Below are 16,444 nucleotides of genomic sequence, written 5' to 3' on the forward strand. Positions count from 1 at the left end.
GTTTATAGAAAAAGCAAGTGTAAGAAAAGGAAGTTCAATACCCATGCTAACCATGACATGTAGCACATAGAGATAACATTGTTAGCTCCTAAAAGAGGCATAGGCTCGTGTACTCTGAAGAATGACATTACCCCTTAGCTACTGCTGGCTACTAGAAGAAAACACAGTTGTTTCTTTCTTCCTCCAATTAATACAAGGCGTGGAATCTGGCCAGTATCTGGATGCTAACTTCTTTTCCTAAGCCAATGATAATAACAAAAATAAAATACATTAGGGTAAAGTTAGAAGATCTTCAACTTGCTCTCCATTTGATCACAATTCTCAAGAGTTCTACTGGCCTTTGTGGGATATTAGACTCTGAAGGTCCAAGATGTCTGAGCCTAGCTGGGCTTGCACTGTACCCCATTGTGACGGAGCTGAATTAATTATGCTGAAAACAATGATATGTTCTTTCACAGATGGGGAGAAAGTCGCAGCCAGTCTAAGCCAAGCATCTTTGACAGTTAACAACGCTTTCTTTCACTTAGATTTGTCACCATGTAGCTTTGTTTGAATTGGCCATTTTTTAAAAAAAAACCTATTGTTGTTTCCAATGTGAAGTTTTATAACAATGAATCTGGGTTCTAGAAGTATGTAAAGAATACATGATATGGAGTGGCCATATTTGCATGTGTCTGTCCCCGGAAGGGTGGACTGTGATTTTATTGGATGTCTGCAGCTATTACCTTGAAGGATAAATTTTCATTTTTCATCTATTCTTCCCCATCTAGATTGTATCAGGATTAACTGTAATTCCAGTAAGTGCCTATTCAAAATTTTTAAAATGTTATTCCTCCATTATGATGTAAGCTAGTCCAGAAAAAAATGAAAGCAAGACAAAGACGTTTATCAAACTCATGAATTCACTTTGGAAGTGTGCCAGTCCATCATCTGGGTTGTAAAAATTCATTTTGAATTCTGTCCAGCTGGAGACGTTCCTCCTGTAGTTCCTATATCTAAAAGAGGTGACAAATATTTTAGAGCAGAAGATGCACACACCTCTCTAGACCTTTGAATAAGGCAAGTAGCATTTGTGTTTTGCCTGATCTCGGACTCTGATAGCTCTCTTCTTCACCAGATTAGGAAAAAATACCATGGGTAGTATTTCCTTCACTTTCTTTTTTTAATCTCTTGACTCAAAATATAGAAAAAATTTTTGAATTCCTTTTGAGAGCTACTATTAAATTCTTCTAAATTCAGCCAAAATTCTACTTAGAAAAATGTATTTTTCAATGTTATATGTATATATATAAAGAAAATTACTTATCTAAGAGTTTTTTTCTTATTCATTAAGAGTATTTACATGATGAATTTTTACATCCTCATCACATATCTGCAAAAATAATCAAAACCCTTCAAATCTGTGATATGCATGCCAAATGATGAATCAGAAAAGATGCATGGACTGAGTTTTATTTGACTATGGACTAGAGAACCTGAAAGGATATAAGGACTGTGATTTTATTTTGAGTCGTAGCATTACCTTAAGAATAAATTCATTTTATTTCTTTACGTAAATGTTTAGGTTTTTTTCCTTTCCAGTTTTGCTGACCACATCAAGGAATTTCCTCCAATGATACCAAAGTTGTTAGCTATGTAAATAAAAATGGTTCTAACAAGATTCTAATCTCTCATTGTTCTAGTCAATGAGAACAAACATTTTCTATATCCTTGGAAAATGCTGAATGTGGGTTGATCAAGTCTACTCCCGAAACCATTGGCTGTGTTGGCAAATAGCAATGTCATCCTCTGAGGAACAAAATGGTGGTCCTCAACATACAAAACAAGAAGCTTTACTAATGAAATGCATACTACTTTGAACACATGCGTCTTATAACTCAGATTTGTCTTCAGATATTTTAGTATTCATTTTAAAGTAACATAAATATGAATCTTTCCAATCATAGCAATAAAAAAGTAACTGAATCATGATTTATGAAAAATTAAATTGATACACTATCATACAGGGCATAAAACATTATCTCGAATGGAACAGTTCCTGAAGTAATCTCTCGAAACTCTCACACAGGTAGGACTTTTCAAATTTACATCATCTCCTTTCAGACGCCATCCCACACTTCCTGAGAAGGAGCACAGTTTTTGAGTCTCACACCATGGTCCAGTTTGCTTTCAGCTCTGGGGCACTCATGCAGGCAAAATGGCAATCAAGAAATAGTTTCTCAAAGCTAGATTTGTGCCTTAATGCAGTTATAGATATTCTTGATACATCCTGAGTCTGAGAAAATAATGGGAGGAAAATACTCCTTTCTAGACTCCCATTTTATGTACTCTTATTTATTTCTATTAAGCATATAATAAAGTATGAATGTTTAAATTTACTAAGTGTAACTATATAAACTCTAGTATTTGGAATTCTAGTATGGGAGTTAACCAAATCAAGTGTGATGCTGTGTTTTCTAGCTATATAAGTGACTCTTTTAGAAATAGATACTTGTAGTCTTATTACCCTTGTTAGACACTTCTCTTCAGTTGGCTTATATTATGAGATTCTAATATTAAGCACAGTCTTTTTTCCTCTGGATATTCCACAGAATAATACCTTTGAGGACAAAGGTTTTTTGCTGGTTAGTGAAATGTTTCCCCTTTTTAAGGAGTATGTGTTACATGTAAAGTACTTGAATTAAATGAGTGACTGTGAGCTCTCAGTGCACACCTCGGACAGGACTGCAAATGCCTTAACTTGACAGCAGTCACTGGAAAAGAACATTCGATGAGCAGGTAACACTTTCATTTTCTTTTCCCTTTGTTTTATTTGGGGAATAGTGGGCAGATGTGGCGAGAACCCCAAATTCCATCAAGAAATCATGTTTTTCCTCAAAGGTTGGAGAGGGAGGAATTTACATATCAAATAATGCAAATCTAATTCACAGTGATTAAATAAGCAAAGATTTCCACCTGGAGTGCATTTCCTACCCCGTAAAAATATGAATTGAAATATCTGTATCTCAGTATAACTTGTAGTTTGAGTGGCTGGTTTATTACATTTATCCCCTGTGAACTTTAAGTTTGTCTGAAACCAAAATGAATGTACATTTATTAAATCACAGCCATCTACCATCTATCATCGTCTCTAAAAATTATATCATACCTAAGATACAACTGTATTATGAAATTAATATGACATCCTTAAGGAAATTTCCACAGCAAATATACAAACTGTAATGTAAAAGATTATCTTAGGTTGGGAATTAATATTAACTCTAAATTATTAAGGTTGGATGGAAACATTTTTAACCTTCTCTATACTTACTCAGAATTGCTCTGCTGTTTCCTTTGGTGCTCCATCCTTCATCCTGCTCCATCCTTCATCCCCGCTTCATACCTTACCCCCAGGGTAGAGCAGATGTTACTTGATAAGGAAAAGTTAATATATATGGTACCAGACTTTCCAATCATTGCCCTTGAAGATTAAGTAGTAGGTGAAGAGGAAAGACGATCTAGCTGCATGTATTCAGACGTGTGGGACCATCAGAGATGGCAGGTGTGTTCCTTTTTCAGCCATTTCTGTTTGAGTAGTTTATATGCACCACTAGTCTTTGGTCGACAGGCTGGGGTAGAATCTTTTGTTTGGCTTTCTTGGAGAAAGGGCAGATTTGAATTCCAGAGAGCATCTCTGGCAGATTCTTGTGGCTACCATTTTCCCTCTTTGTAGGAAAAGCTGTCAAGAATCTTTAAGTGGAAAGAGAGCTTGCTTTCATTTAAAAATCAAAAGCTTATTTTCATGTGTGGAAAGGGTACTTTTTTAAAAAGAACCATCTCTATGAATAGTGGTCATCTCAATGCCAAAATGTATGCTTTGATCTTTCAGATTACAAATGGAATGTCTCGGCACACAGTCCCAGACCAATCCCAGCTCTCTGACATCCTTTAGCTTATATCATTGCTAAAATATGTTTGTTCATCTGCACCTTGGAATTAAATTAAGGTCAGTTTGTGCAGATTCATGACCTGGAAGGTGAGCATGGAAGTTTGTTATCTTCCACACTCCATTCTCTTCTATCCACGATAGAAATAAAGGAATAGTCAGATTTCTTGCACCTTCTCAATCAACTGCAATATTGAGAACATGCCATCATGAAATAATTGTGTATGGAAGTTGCTTAAAGAGCCACCATCTTTTAATGCATATCATTTCTTCTCTGAATAGTATTTCAAAAAAGTAGATGAGAAAGGACTCTAAAGTCATATTCTTCTACCACAAAGAGAAAAAATATTCAAATTAATAAAAAAAGACAATTTATAGACTACTTTGCAAAAAATAATTATTGTAGAAATTACTAACCAATCATTAATGAGTTATTGAGAAAATCCTAATCAGATTGAATAGTACTTTTCTGACTGACACATGAATTATTTGCATGAAAAGTCGTGTTTGACAGTCTCTTCCCTAGGTTCATATTAATGGACTTAATATATCTTTTATTAAAAACTGTAAAGATTGCAAAGGAAATTTTCTAATCCTCATGAAATTATCCCAAATTCATTATTAGTTGGATCTGTACTGGCCGTCATTCTTACTGTGTATTCCCTTTGTCTGCCAAAGTACATAGTCTAGTATCTTGGTTAACTCTGAGGTAGACTTACCAAGACAGTCTCAATCTTTAATTTGGTGTCCAGTAGTTCCCTACAGGACTTCCAAATTCATTAGTTTATGTATTTCTCTGCAATTTTTTTTTTTTTAGAAAACTTATATTTGTAGTGATATATTGCATCTTTAAATGATCCCAAATTTTATTCTCTCTCTTAAAAAATGTTAGTGCTATAATCCTTAATGGTTTAAATACAATGAACATTTGAAAACAAAATGTGTTCCGATCAACTATAGATGAGTCCTGATTGTCCTGTAAGTAACTAAATATGTAATGGACGCAGGGAGACATTTGTGCTTATGTTTTTGTTAGTATTTCTTTCCTTGCTTTCTTTTATTTATTGTTTTATTGGTTTGCTTGTTTTTGTCTTTTCAAATCAATGACATAATTACGGAATATCCTTCTTGCTCACAGGAAGGCTTGGGGCGACCTCTGTATCCACATAAAAATTGATTTTAATATAAACTCACAATCTCTGTTGTTTGTTTTGCGTCTTGGCATTGTTTTGGTTTCTTTATGCCTTGTATATATGTCTCTTCTCCTGCCCACCTGATCTTTCTTCCTACCAAGATGTACTCTTCCTCTCCACTTTCAATATTGTTTCCTCCTGTTCGGTTTCCTCTTGTTTTCTTAAAAGAATAAAAATTCTCTGGGTTGACAAAATATTTTAAGAGGCAGACCCTACAACGACCTTTGGCTTCTCACAGAAAGCGGTTTGATTAGTACAATGACAACAAAATTGCAGATCACGCTCAAGTCGACAAGATGTCAGGGGTTGAAGTTCAGCTCTTTTCATTTGCAGTTCAGTGTCTAAAGTATCAGAGAGAAAGAGAAAGAGAATGTGAGGCCAAGTACTTAACCTCACTTTGCACTTGGGCAGAGTGAAGAAACACTCTGCATAGTATGTTATTGGAAAATGTACTGTGATGGATGTCTGGAGTGGATAATAAGATCTTTGTGTTATCATTTTATTACCAGCATGAAAAGATCAACTGGATATTAGTTATCACCCATTTTTTTTATGTAGTAAAAATGGAAAGCAATAAAAGAATGCAAAATGTCAAACAGTGGCACTTAAGCCATATTAGATTGCTTTGATCAGGCTGCTGTTTGGCATGATCCTTAAAAAGACAGGAGGAAATTTCTGGGGGCTGGCTCTTGTTAACATGAAGCAAACATTCAGTTCAGAGCAGCTGCCCGGTACCTACAGAGCAGACAGCTGCAAAAGGGAATCTTCTAGCACTGGCCTGATTTGTAGAGTTGTGTCAGCTTCTCATGACTGCTGCTCTTCATCAATAAAGGACGGGAGCTGCTCAAGCAATAAAGGAAGATGACTATATAAATGCAGAACATAGAAGTTTTGTTTGTTCTTTTAGTTAATGTCATTTTTTTTTAAGCTTAAAGTAAATTTCAGGGAAGGAGAATAAAAGACTATTTACATATGATTACTTTTAGCAAAAATCTAAGGGAAATATAATATTGAGACCATAGATTTCTGATTAAAAAAAAAAACAAATAGCTAAAATAAAGGGAATTAGCACATGACAGTGAATCTAAATTTAGACTTAAACATAAAAATTAGAATGAAATTTAAGGAATGCTCCTTTGGATTATCCACATGTTAAATTTATGAGAATTATACAGAAGAGTACAGTTTTCCCCTATACATGTAAATGGCTACATAGATTGGGTAAACTTAGTGGGAGGGCCTGAGAAGTTGAAGACATGGGTCCATTTTCATGAACAACTAATCTGTTCATTGCTTATATACAAATACTAAATGGTGCAGTGTTTTAAAAGACTGCTCTTTTTAAAATTTTTATTAACATATAATGTATTATTTGCCCCAGGGGTACAGGTGTGTGCATCAGCAGGCTTACACATTTCACAGCACTCACCATAGCACATACCCTGCCCAATGTCCATAACCCAGCCACGCTCTCCCCTACCCCAGCAACCCTCCGTTTGTTTGGTGAGATTGAGAGTCTCTTATGGTTTGTAATAGACTGCTCTTTTGTGCAGGTTAAGAATTCCTCTTGGAATCAGGCTCAATTAATAATTGATTGATTGAAGGATTGAAGCATTTTCTTATTGCTGTTGTAAAAGGCTCTGCTCAAAGTGATGTGAAATTCCAGATTAGGGTGGACTGAAGCCATCAAATTCTCTTTCATTGTTGAAACTTGGCGTTATAATAACAACCTAGGTAGACCTTGTCAGGAAGTCCAAGAAAGTTTCAGAAGAATGAGTCTGACTTGATATTTGCTTGGTTTCTGTGAAAAGGAATTTTTTTTTTTAATACAACCAAATACTACCAAACATACGAGACCACAGCCTGTTGGTGAGATGTTTTTCTTTGTTGTGTTATTAGAAAGAGCTGGTTTTTAAATATCCACCACTTTTTCCATAGTTTTTTAAATTTATTTTTTCATTTCCATGTGTTTATTTATTTCCTTTGGTAGGGATGGAGCATCTCACTATTTATCATTGATCCAGAAAATCAAGGATAGAAATTTGAATTACATATTTCTTTCCATTAATAAGATTTTTTTTTGCTTTTAGTTTATTTCATTATGAGATGCATGATTCAAATTTCATTGTTTTAAAGAAAACAATAATAAGATAATAATTTTCTGTATTTGGAGCATTGGGTCTTTTACTTATACACCCTGATTCAGGTTTGTAGAAACTTAACTCCTGAAAAATAAAAAAGATTAAAAAGAACTTAGTGAATTCTGTTTAAAACAGTCTACAATTTTTAGGACAGCCTTAATGTTCAGTGATGATCAAGTGCACCATGCCATGGTACCCATTTTATTAGTATAGAGAAATACAGTTTAGAAAATTCTCTACAAGCTTTAGGGAAATAAAAGGAAATATAAAATAAGATGGAAACAGAAAGACAAACTGTAAGAGACTCTTAACTCTAGGAAACAAACTGAGGGTTGCTGGAAGGGAGGGGAGTGGAAGGATGGGGTAACTGGGTGATGGACCTTAAGGATGGCATTTGATGTGATGAGCACTAGGTGTTGTATGCAACTGATGAATCACTTAATTCTACCTCTGAAACTAATAATACAGTAAATATTAATTAAATTGAATTTAAGTTAAAAGAAAACAAAATTTCTACAAGTTTTATATTTTATATAAAGCCACTAACAATTTATACCCTATCAATTGCTTATCGATCAAAGACTATGAAAACAAATATCATGATAATGGATTTCAGTTCCTCAAATGGTCACTTGAAAGGAATTAATGCATCTGTTGCCTGCTGAAATAGATACATAATTTAAAAGATGATGCTGGTGTGGACTTAACTATGGGTCAGATATGATTAATATAAGCATTCCAGCTTAGTTTCCATTTATGGGAGTATACACATTATTAAACACCATGGTTTAAATCATAGAATGTGAAGTTTTTTTAAGATCTTGGAGAACTTTGATGATTTTTAAAAGTTTTAGTCTTGAAAAACGGGTGTTTTAAAATTTTAATTATTTATATATATTTTACTATCTTACTGAATCTGCAGTGTTCTCTGAGAAAATAGCTACTTGAAGATGTTTGCATAATTTGAAAATTCTTACTGTTTTTTTCAAAAATTGAGACGAATTGCAAAAAAAAATGTAAAAGATCTCATAGCCTAAGTTTCAAAGAAATGCTAGGACTAACATTTAGTAAGTTAGTTTCCCTAAAGATTATGTTATACTATATAAACACTCATCAAGACATAAAAGCTGTTATCAGAGCAGGATGATATTATACTCTCCTTAAAGGAGAGTATAGTTTCCATTTATAGGAGAATACACATTATTAAACACTATGGTTTAAATCATAGAATGTGATTTTTTTTTAAGATCTTGGAGAACTTTGATGATTTTAAAAGTTTTAGTCTTGAAAAACGGGTGTTTTAAAATTTAATTATTTATATATATTTTACTATCAGGAATAGCATGTCTTCCACACAAACATCTTTTCTCTAAGGTATCTGATTAAAAATGTTTCCTCTTTACTTATAAGATACTCATAAGGGTTAAATTTCTTCAACATATAACTAGCTAACAAATAGGGCATAAATCGAGTGGGAAAGCCTCTTGAAATTGGGGTGGGGAGAATGAATGGGGCCCTCAAAGAATTTAAAGATTGAAAAGTTCAGTGTGCTCAGAGCTCTTATCCTTTTCTTTCACTTGTTACCAATGGGAACAAAGGGCAAGATGGATAAGAAGTGCATTATGAAAACAGCTTCCCCAAAGATAAAGTAAGAAATTCTAGGGGTATTTAAATTACCTTTATTTTATTTGTAGTTCATACTGGATTATTTGCTCATTGTTATTTGTTCTTTGAATATATCACTCATAAAGTTGTGAGACTTCTTTATCCTCCCATCACCCTTCCCAGGGCATCAGTATAAATACAAACTTGAAATACTTAATGCAAAGTACTATTGAGATAAGTTAAATTTCAAAAAGTCAATTGACTTTTTCTATAGATAATTAGTATACTTAAAATTGCTTTGGAAATGTAGGATTTAGAGTAAGAATGATCAATTCTCTTAAAGTTTGCATACAAATAATATAGCTAGCCTGTGAATATAGGCACTCAATAAATTGTCAGATACATGGGGAAAAAAATCAACCCATTTGAGAAATCAAGAAATTTTCGGTATAAATAAATGTGTACAACTAAAAAAAATCTAAAGAATTCTGAAATATCTTACATTTCAGTAGGTACAAAGGGACTAGCTAATGCATGTGAAAATTAAAACTCAAATATTATAGAACAAGTATACTATAATAGCATGACTTAAAATTGCCATTACTGATTTTTCATGCATTATGAAGGTGTCCAGGAAAAGAAAATAAAAAATAAATTATTTAATAAGTTATGCAAATTTCCTTAGAATACAAACGTATTCACCTAATATTGTTGAAATAGGTAGACCATAATGGAGGTAGGACCTGATAATGACTTTCTGCCAAAGTAATCTAAAGCAGATCCAGGTCAGTAAACCAGTTGAAGAAAGATAAAATAGAAAACATATATATACAAAAGTAAGTTCTATTCCCATTCATCATCGGTGATCTCAGAGCAGTCAAAGTAAAACTGATTGGAAGCATCTGTGACCAAGATCTTGCAAAACAAACCAGATTGGAATAACCATGAATGAAAAGATACTTTACAGATGTATTGCTGTAAATTATCATTGACAGGAATCCACTATGTGAAAGCCTAACTGACATAATCTCATCATAGGGAGCTTGACCAGGAACAATCATGCAGATGTAACATTACTTCTAGCAGTTGGGAGACCAGCTCCAAGGAACCTGCAAACACTATTTCCTCAGGTTGAGCAAGTTAACTTGACATAAGATTTAATAGCTAGTAACTGTTGCTATAGTTGGACAAGCAACTTTTTAGAACACTTCCAGGATAGGAAGGCAGCCCATTCATTTCAAAAGACTTTGACACAAATGAATAAATAAAATCTTAACAAAATAACAACAAAAAAACTCTCCCTTTGGCCCTCCCCCACCCCCAGACTCTCTCTCAAATAAATAAATGAAATCTTAAAAAAAAAAAGACTTTGACACAAAGACATTTTCAAATAAAGAAGCAATCTCAATATTCTTCTCATCATTAAAGTAAATGGTTGAATGAAGTCATAGCACTCAATAATTAAATCACAGCACTTAGTACTACAAGTTAGCCTGATAAATAAGCTAAAGACAATAAAAGAAAACAATTAACAATATCTTGTTATTGCATTATTAAAATTCACAGTAAAGAAGAATTTTTTAAGTCATCATATCACTGCTTCGGAAAAAACACATTATTATTCTGATTTTTATATGATGGATGGATGAATTATTATGTGTTGCTTACCCACAGCCTTCTTTGATGCAGTAACTGAGGAAAGAAAAAAAGACCAAGACAAATGAGATGGCCATAGTTCAACATTTCTGAAGACAAAATATTTCTTATCATATTCCTTAGAATGTGTTTTATTAAAAAAATACTTTCATAATATTAAGGCAAATATTGAAAAATAGGCTTTCAAGCATCATAACGGCTTCCCAGGGAAAAGAAAGGAAGGGGACAAATAAATTGACAAAGCCGGGAACTAAGATTTATTTACTTCTTCTACTATGCTTTTTATTTTTAGAGAAAGTTTGTTTAAGAATACTTCAAAAATAGCTAGGGAGAGCTAAAATTTATAAATTCTATCTTTAAATATATTCTAGTGCAGTTATATTAACAAGATACGCAAAGTAAAATATAGGAAAAGCCATCTTTGCTTGTATTATGCAAAAATATGCATTTTTCTTGGCCTTCTCATAAATTGAAATTCTGTAACTATTATAATAGAGTATTCAGATAAAGAATGATATATTTAATTAAATAATCTCTGTGTTTTATACTCTGATTCCATGTCTTTTTAGTGGATTATCAAATATTTGTAAATTTCCAAATGTTCAATATCTTTATGCTTTTTTCATTCTTTCATTCAGATAACTTGACATTTTGTAAGTATTGCATAAGCTGTATTAAATAAGTATCACTGTAAATCAATGTGATCCTTTTCTTTTCATGCTATGCCAATGCTGAATACATTTTCCATTTATAATGCTTATTTAAAAGCACATTAACTATTTAGTACTTAATTATGCCTGCAAGCTATCCTATTATGTGATAAGCATTTCTTGGAAATGACCTTTTTTCCTTAAAATAAAGTCACAGTCCAAATTTTTTCTTTCTGTATATTAGTTTATTTTATTATGCTTCTTCCTAAACTTGCTAGTTGAGCTAGATTAGATTTAAAGAGTTATTTTAAAACATTCTTTGAACAATATATTTATATAATTTGTGTTCATTTTTACCATGTTGTAAATATAATTATATTCTTAAAAGGTAATTTGTATTTCTTAAAATGTATGTTTTTCACATTGAAAATTATTTACATCAGAGATACTTATCCTGGTCTGTCATAAATGGGTACAATCAATGCCAATGCTATAGAAACTAAATGTTTCTTAGTAGATGATTTAAACCTTGTTGATTCATTTGCTTAGAGCTATGATATTAAGCCAGATGTGGAACAGGAGGTGAGGCAGCTACATAAAGTTTATTTTGTAGATAATAGAATAGGGTTGCTATGAGTTAGGAAAATGGCAAAGAACTCTCTGCAGGGGGTTTCCAGCAGCTCTCCAAGGTCAGATATTTTTGCAGACAATGCCAGTGTTCTCTTATGAATCACTCATTAATTCTTGAATCCCCCAATTCCTAACTCAACTGTTTGCTTTGCATGTGGGAATTATTGACTGCTGGCCTTAGGGCATTTTGCTCTCCTAGGCTCTAAACCATATTAAATTTATTTTCAAGAGAACTGAGCAAAAAAGCTGTCCAAGTAATTAACCAGACTCACCCAAGCTCTCCAACTGTACGACTTACCAGATTCTGTGCTGCGAAATATGAAAACAAAGCAATGAAGCTTTCTATTTCCTGATATTTCTTAGTGAATGTAAGCATTAAAGGTTAATGGAGTTATTTTTTCTTTAACTATTTGGCTTAATTCAATATCAAAAGATATTTCCTCTACCACACACACACAGACAGACAGACAGACACACACACACACACACACACAATCCAACAAACTCTAAACAAATACACTCATTTGGTAAATAGTGAATGGCAATTATGTTCAAGACTTCGAGCTATAGATGTCTGATATTTTCCTTGAAATTTGAAATCACCAAAGGGGAGATATAAAAATAGTGATAATCTAATAGTGAAAATAATAATATTATTATAACAGAGTGCTTACTGTGTGCTAGGCATTACTTTAAATTATTCTAATTAATTAAATCTATTTGTGTTATGATGTATCTCCATTACTAACTTATTTTACAGATATAAATACTGAGGCCCAGAGAACTTAAATAGGTTACGCAAGTTCACACAGCTGGTAACATACGGAGCTGGGATAAAAACCAAACCCCTAAGGGGCGCCTGGGTGGCTCAGTGGTTTGGGCTGCTGCCTTCGGCTCAGGTCATGATCTCAGGGTCCTGGGATCGAGCTCCGCATTGGGCTCTCTGCTCCGCAGGAAGCCTGCTTCTCTCTCTCTCTCTTTCTCTGCCTGCCTCTCTGCCTACTTGTGATCTCTGTCTGTCAAATAAATAAATAAAATCTTTAAAAAAAAAAAAAAAAAACCAAACCCCTAAGTCCAGAACACACTCACCAGACCTGGATATAGAGTTCAAGCACTTTTAAAAAACACAGGGCAGATTTAAGTAACAATCTAGCCAAAACAAATACCATGTAATTAATTAGCATGTTACTATTTTATTTTTCCAGAGAAATCAGTTTATAAAATGCCTTTCTCCTGTTGTTCATATTCGTTTTTGAAAAACTAACATCTGAAAGCTTAATGTCTGACATTCTATGATTTACTCAGTTATTTTTTAATTAAGGCAGGGTATTTTTTAATATTTTTAGTATAAAGAAATGTGTCTATACATATCATCTTGCTTGTACAGAAAAGGCAAGTTGCTCTCTTCATAAAGATATTCCGAATAGCTGTCAAGGGCATATCCTCAACTAAACTGAGAAGACGTTGAGGAGAGATAGCTAAGAGGGAGGAGTTCAGTGGCTTGGCAAGGAGTTCCTCTTCATGACTGTTAGGATAATTATTTGTCTGTCACCAAGCCCAGGGCACCAGACTGATGGGCACCAGACTTGGCCAGTAAGACGGTTCTGAGCCAGCTTCTCTGATACCCCAGAGGCCTTGCCATTAAGTGCAGACCATATGGAGGTGATCCAGCTGTGCCTCTTAAGTGAACAAATGAAGTGTTTTGCTTCCAGCCTTGTTGGCACATTTCTAAAAATAGAGTGAAATGAAACTTTTAAAAATAAATAAGCACATGACTTAATTCTTCTAAACAGGGTTGGCTTCAACAGCATGCAATTTGCGTAGCTACCCATGGCACCTTGCTTAGAAGGATCATGCTTGAATTCAAGGTCTGCATAACTGTCCGAAAATTCTTCATTCTGAACAGCAGCCCCATATTTTCAATTTGTCCTGGGCTTGCAAGTTATTTTGTTAGACTTTCCCCTAGGAATGTTAGGGAATAGCGGAAGAAGAATTTGGAAGTACAATTTTCATGCATCTGATTTTAATTTATAATTAAATTCCTTAACTGATTCATATGAGAAATAAAAACAAAAGAATTTTGCTCCCAGCCCAATATCTAGGCATGAAGAAAGATCACACAGAAACATTTAATGAGAAGTTACTCCTTCTCCCCCTCCCTTTCCACCACCTCCTCCTCCTCTCCTTTTTAAAGCGGAAGTTAGGTTATTTTTTTAACATAATTATTTTAAAACCAAAAAAAGGTAAAATCAAATAGCAGGCTGGAGGTGTCATCATTACGACCTGAGAAACATCCTCCCGTCATTTACAGGTAAGAGGGCTGCTGCTGAGAGCCCTGACTCAGGCATCAAGCACCATGGCTCTAGCTTCTGTTTCTCTTGCTTTTCTCTCTTCCCATTATTGTCATAATGACAAGCCTTATTTCCAGCTTCCCACAGGGTCCTGCCTCCCGCCAGCAGTTACCATCCTCAAAGTCAACTGCCAAATAAAACTTGTTAGTATCCAGAAATGTGGATATATGTAGACACCTAATTTTATACACACATACAGATATCATGCATTTTAATAAAGGCTGCTATTCTAAATCTTTAGAACCAAGGAAGGTAACTAAATTTTAGAAGTGTAGGGGTCTTCGGGTACCTGGCTGGCTCATTTGGGAGAGCATATGTCTCTAGATCTTGGGGTTTGTGAGTTTAAACCTCACGTTGGGCATAGAGTTTACTTTTTAAAAAGCAAAGCAGAAGAGGGGCTTTGCAATTGACTTCTGCCATTTAAAGGCTTTTTAAATTTCTTTCATTTTTCTTATGTTGTTTTACTGACAAGAAAATTCAGACCAGGAGCAGTGAGAGGGAGACTCAATGAACATAATTTGTATTATGCTAGATTTAATGGTAACATTGTATTTAAACTCATGTCCCCTGACACTTAAGTTCTTGAATATATTTTCATTAGTTATTTCTTTAATATTCCATGTAAAAGTCTATGACGTAAGGGGATTTAAAATTGTCTATTTATTTATGTGTATTTTAGAGAGGCTTGAAAACTACAGCATCCAGGGGACTGCCTCTTTTAACACATAATTTTATTGAAACAAAGTCACGCCCATTTGTTTACATATAATCTGTGGCTGCCTTCATAGTATACTGGCAGTGTTGAGTAATTGTAATGGCAAACCACATCCTTCAAAGCCAAATATATTTGCTATCTGAACTGTTACAGAAAAAAATTGTCTTGACCCCTGATCTATTTGAAGGTAAACATCTTGCGAATGTAAGTTGGAACATACACATGCTGAGATCAGTGTTTGGCATAAAATAATTTTTAAACTAAAATAATAGGATCTGGGTGCCACATGATCCAGAACGAATAGGAGTAGTTTAATAGGATAAACAACAGATACAATATAGACCATTCAGTTTTTAAAATTCATAATTCTAAGATGCTATGGTGCTGTAACTTTTAATTCAATTACTGGGCGCTAAAGACAGTTTAAGGATCTAAAGAACAACTGAACACTCATGTATAAATATAAGCAATTTGTATGTGTAAAGCAATGCTAGATTTTTTTCTTTAAATAAAAAAACTATGAAAGCTTTAGGATACACATTCACATAATGCCCATCTTCAGCTGTGGTTGAAAAAACACAATTGTTCTTAATAAACTGGAAGTATGATGGATCATTTCCAGAAGGCAAACTAAGTGGATTCCTTCCTGCCTATCATCTATGCACATTACTAGGTTATGGCTTCGTAGAAGCATCCAAAAAAATCCCCATGCTCAATAAATGGCTTTACTTACTAAGTGAGCAGATCAACCATTCAAATAACAAGATAAAGTTAAAAATAGAAATTATTTACATCTGATGTTCAAGACAACATGAAGGAAGTCCAGAACCAACTGGCTTGAACTATACTAAGAAATAGGGCGGCTGATACAGATGGTCCATTTAGGTAGCTAGCTTCTTTAAAATATGCCACTGGAGTTAAATAAGGACATGCAGGGTATATAGGAATCTCAGCTTTGTGGCCCACACATCTCAGTGCTTTAAAAATCAAAGTATAATTGGTATGGGTTTGCTTTTCTCCACCCACATCCATCTTTTAGCTCCAAAGACAGCTATCATTTTCGACCACGAAACATCTTTGACCACATTGCTTCATAGAGTCCTTAGCTTTGGCTCATTTTTCCTCTATTGTTCTTTATTATTTTTTCCCCACATTCAAAAACTAGTATAAGTGGTTTCACAAAACGTTTTCACACAAGACTATCTTCCAAAAAGGATCTAAAGTTGGTATTATGTGCATTTTACTATGTGCATTTTAGTTAAAAAATACATCACAAATATGAAAATTAATTTAAAATACGCTTGCAGACAAACCTGATACTGGTCAATAAAGGCTTATTTAATCTTGTTGAAGATATAGACTAACCTCCCGTGGAACTATCTGTAAAAAGGGAGAATTGGATTAATTATGTTTTCATCTCTTAGAAGCTATTCTTTTCTTCATTAAATAAATTATTGATTCATGACCCAATATTTAAAAAAAGATCATTGTGGAGAAAAGCCAATATGAAAAGAAAAAGAAGGAAGAAGTAAGGAAAGAAAGAAGAAAAAGTTAAAGGAAGGAAAATAATCTAGTTGA

At 33.8% G+C, this 16,444-nt stretch overlaps 1 protein-coding gene across 31 annotated transcripts in view; it reads left to right on the forward strand.

The window, feature by feature from the left end:
• The window catches only part of NRXN1 (neurexin 1), a 1,174,729-nt gene that overhangs the window by 541,552 nt on the left and 616,733 nt on the right, over nucleotides 1–16,444 (forward strand). For 21 of the 31 annotated variants that reach the window (XM_082745351.1, XM_082745353.1, XM_082745356.1 and 18 more), the window contains one exon: nucleotides 771–797. The exons of the other annotated variants lie outside the window; for them this stretch is intronic. In XM_082745351.1, the coding sequence (XP_082601477.1) occupies nucleotides 771–797 (27 nt within the window). The remainder of the gene's footprint in view (nucleotides 1–770; nucleotides 798–16,444) is intronic. 31 annotated transcript variants of the gene reach the window in all.

Source organism: Mustela nivalis (assembly GCF_964662115.1).
Source record: "Mustela nivalis genome assembly, chromosome: 8".
Classification (NCBI taxonomy): domain Eukaryota; kingdom Metazoa; phylum Chordata; class Mammalia; order Carnivora; family Mustelidae; genus Mustela; species Mustela nivalis.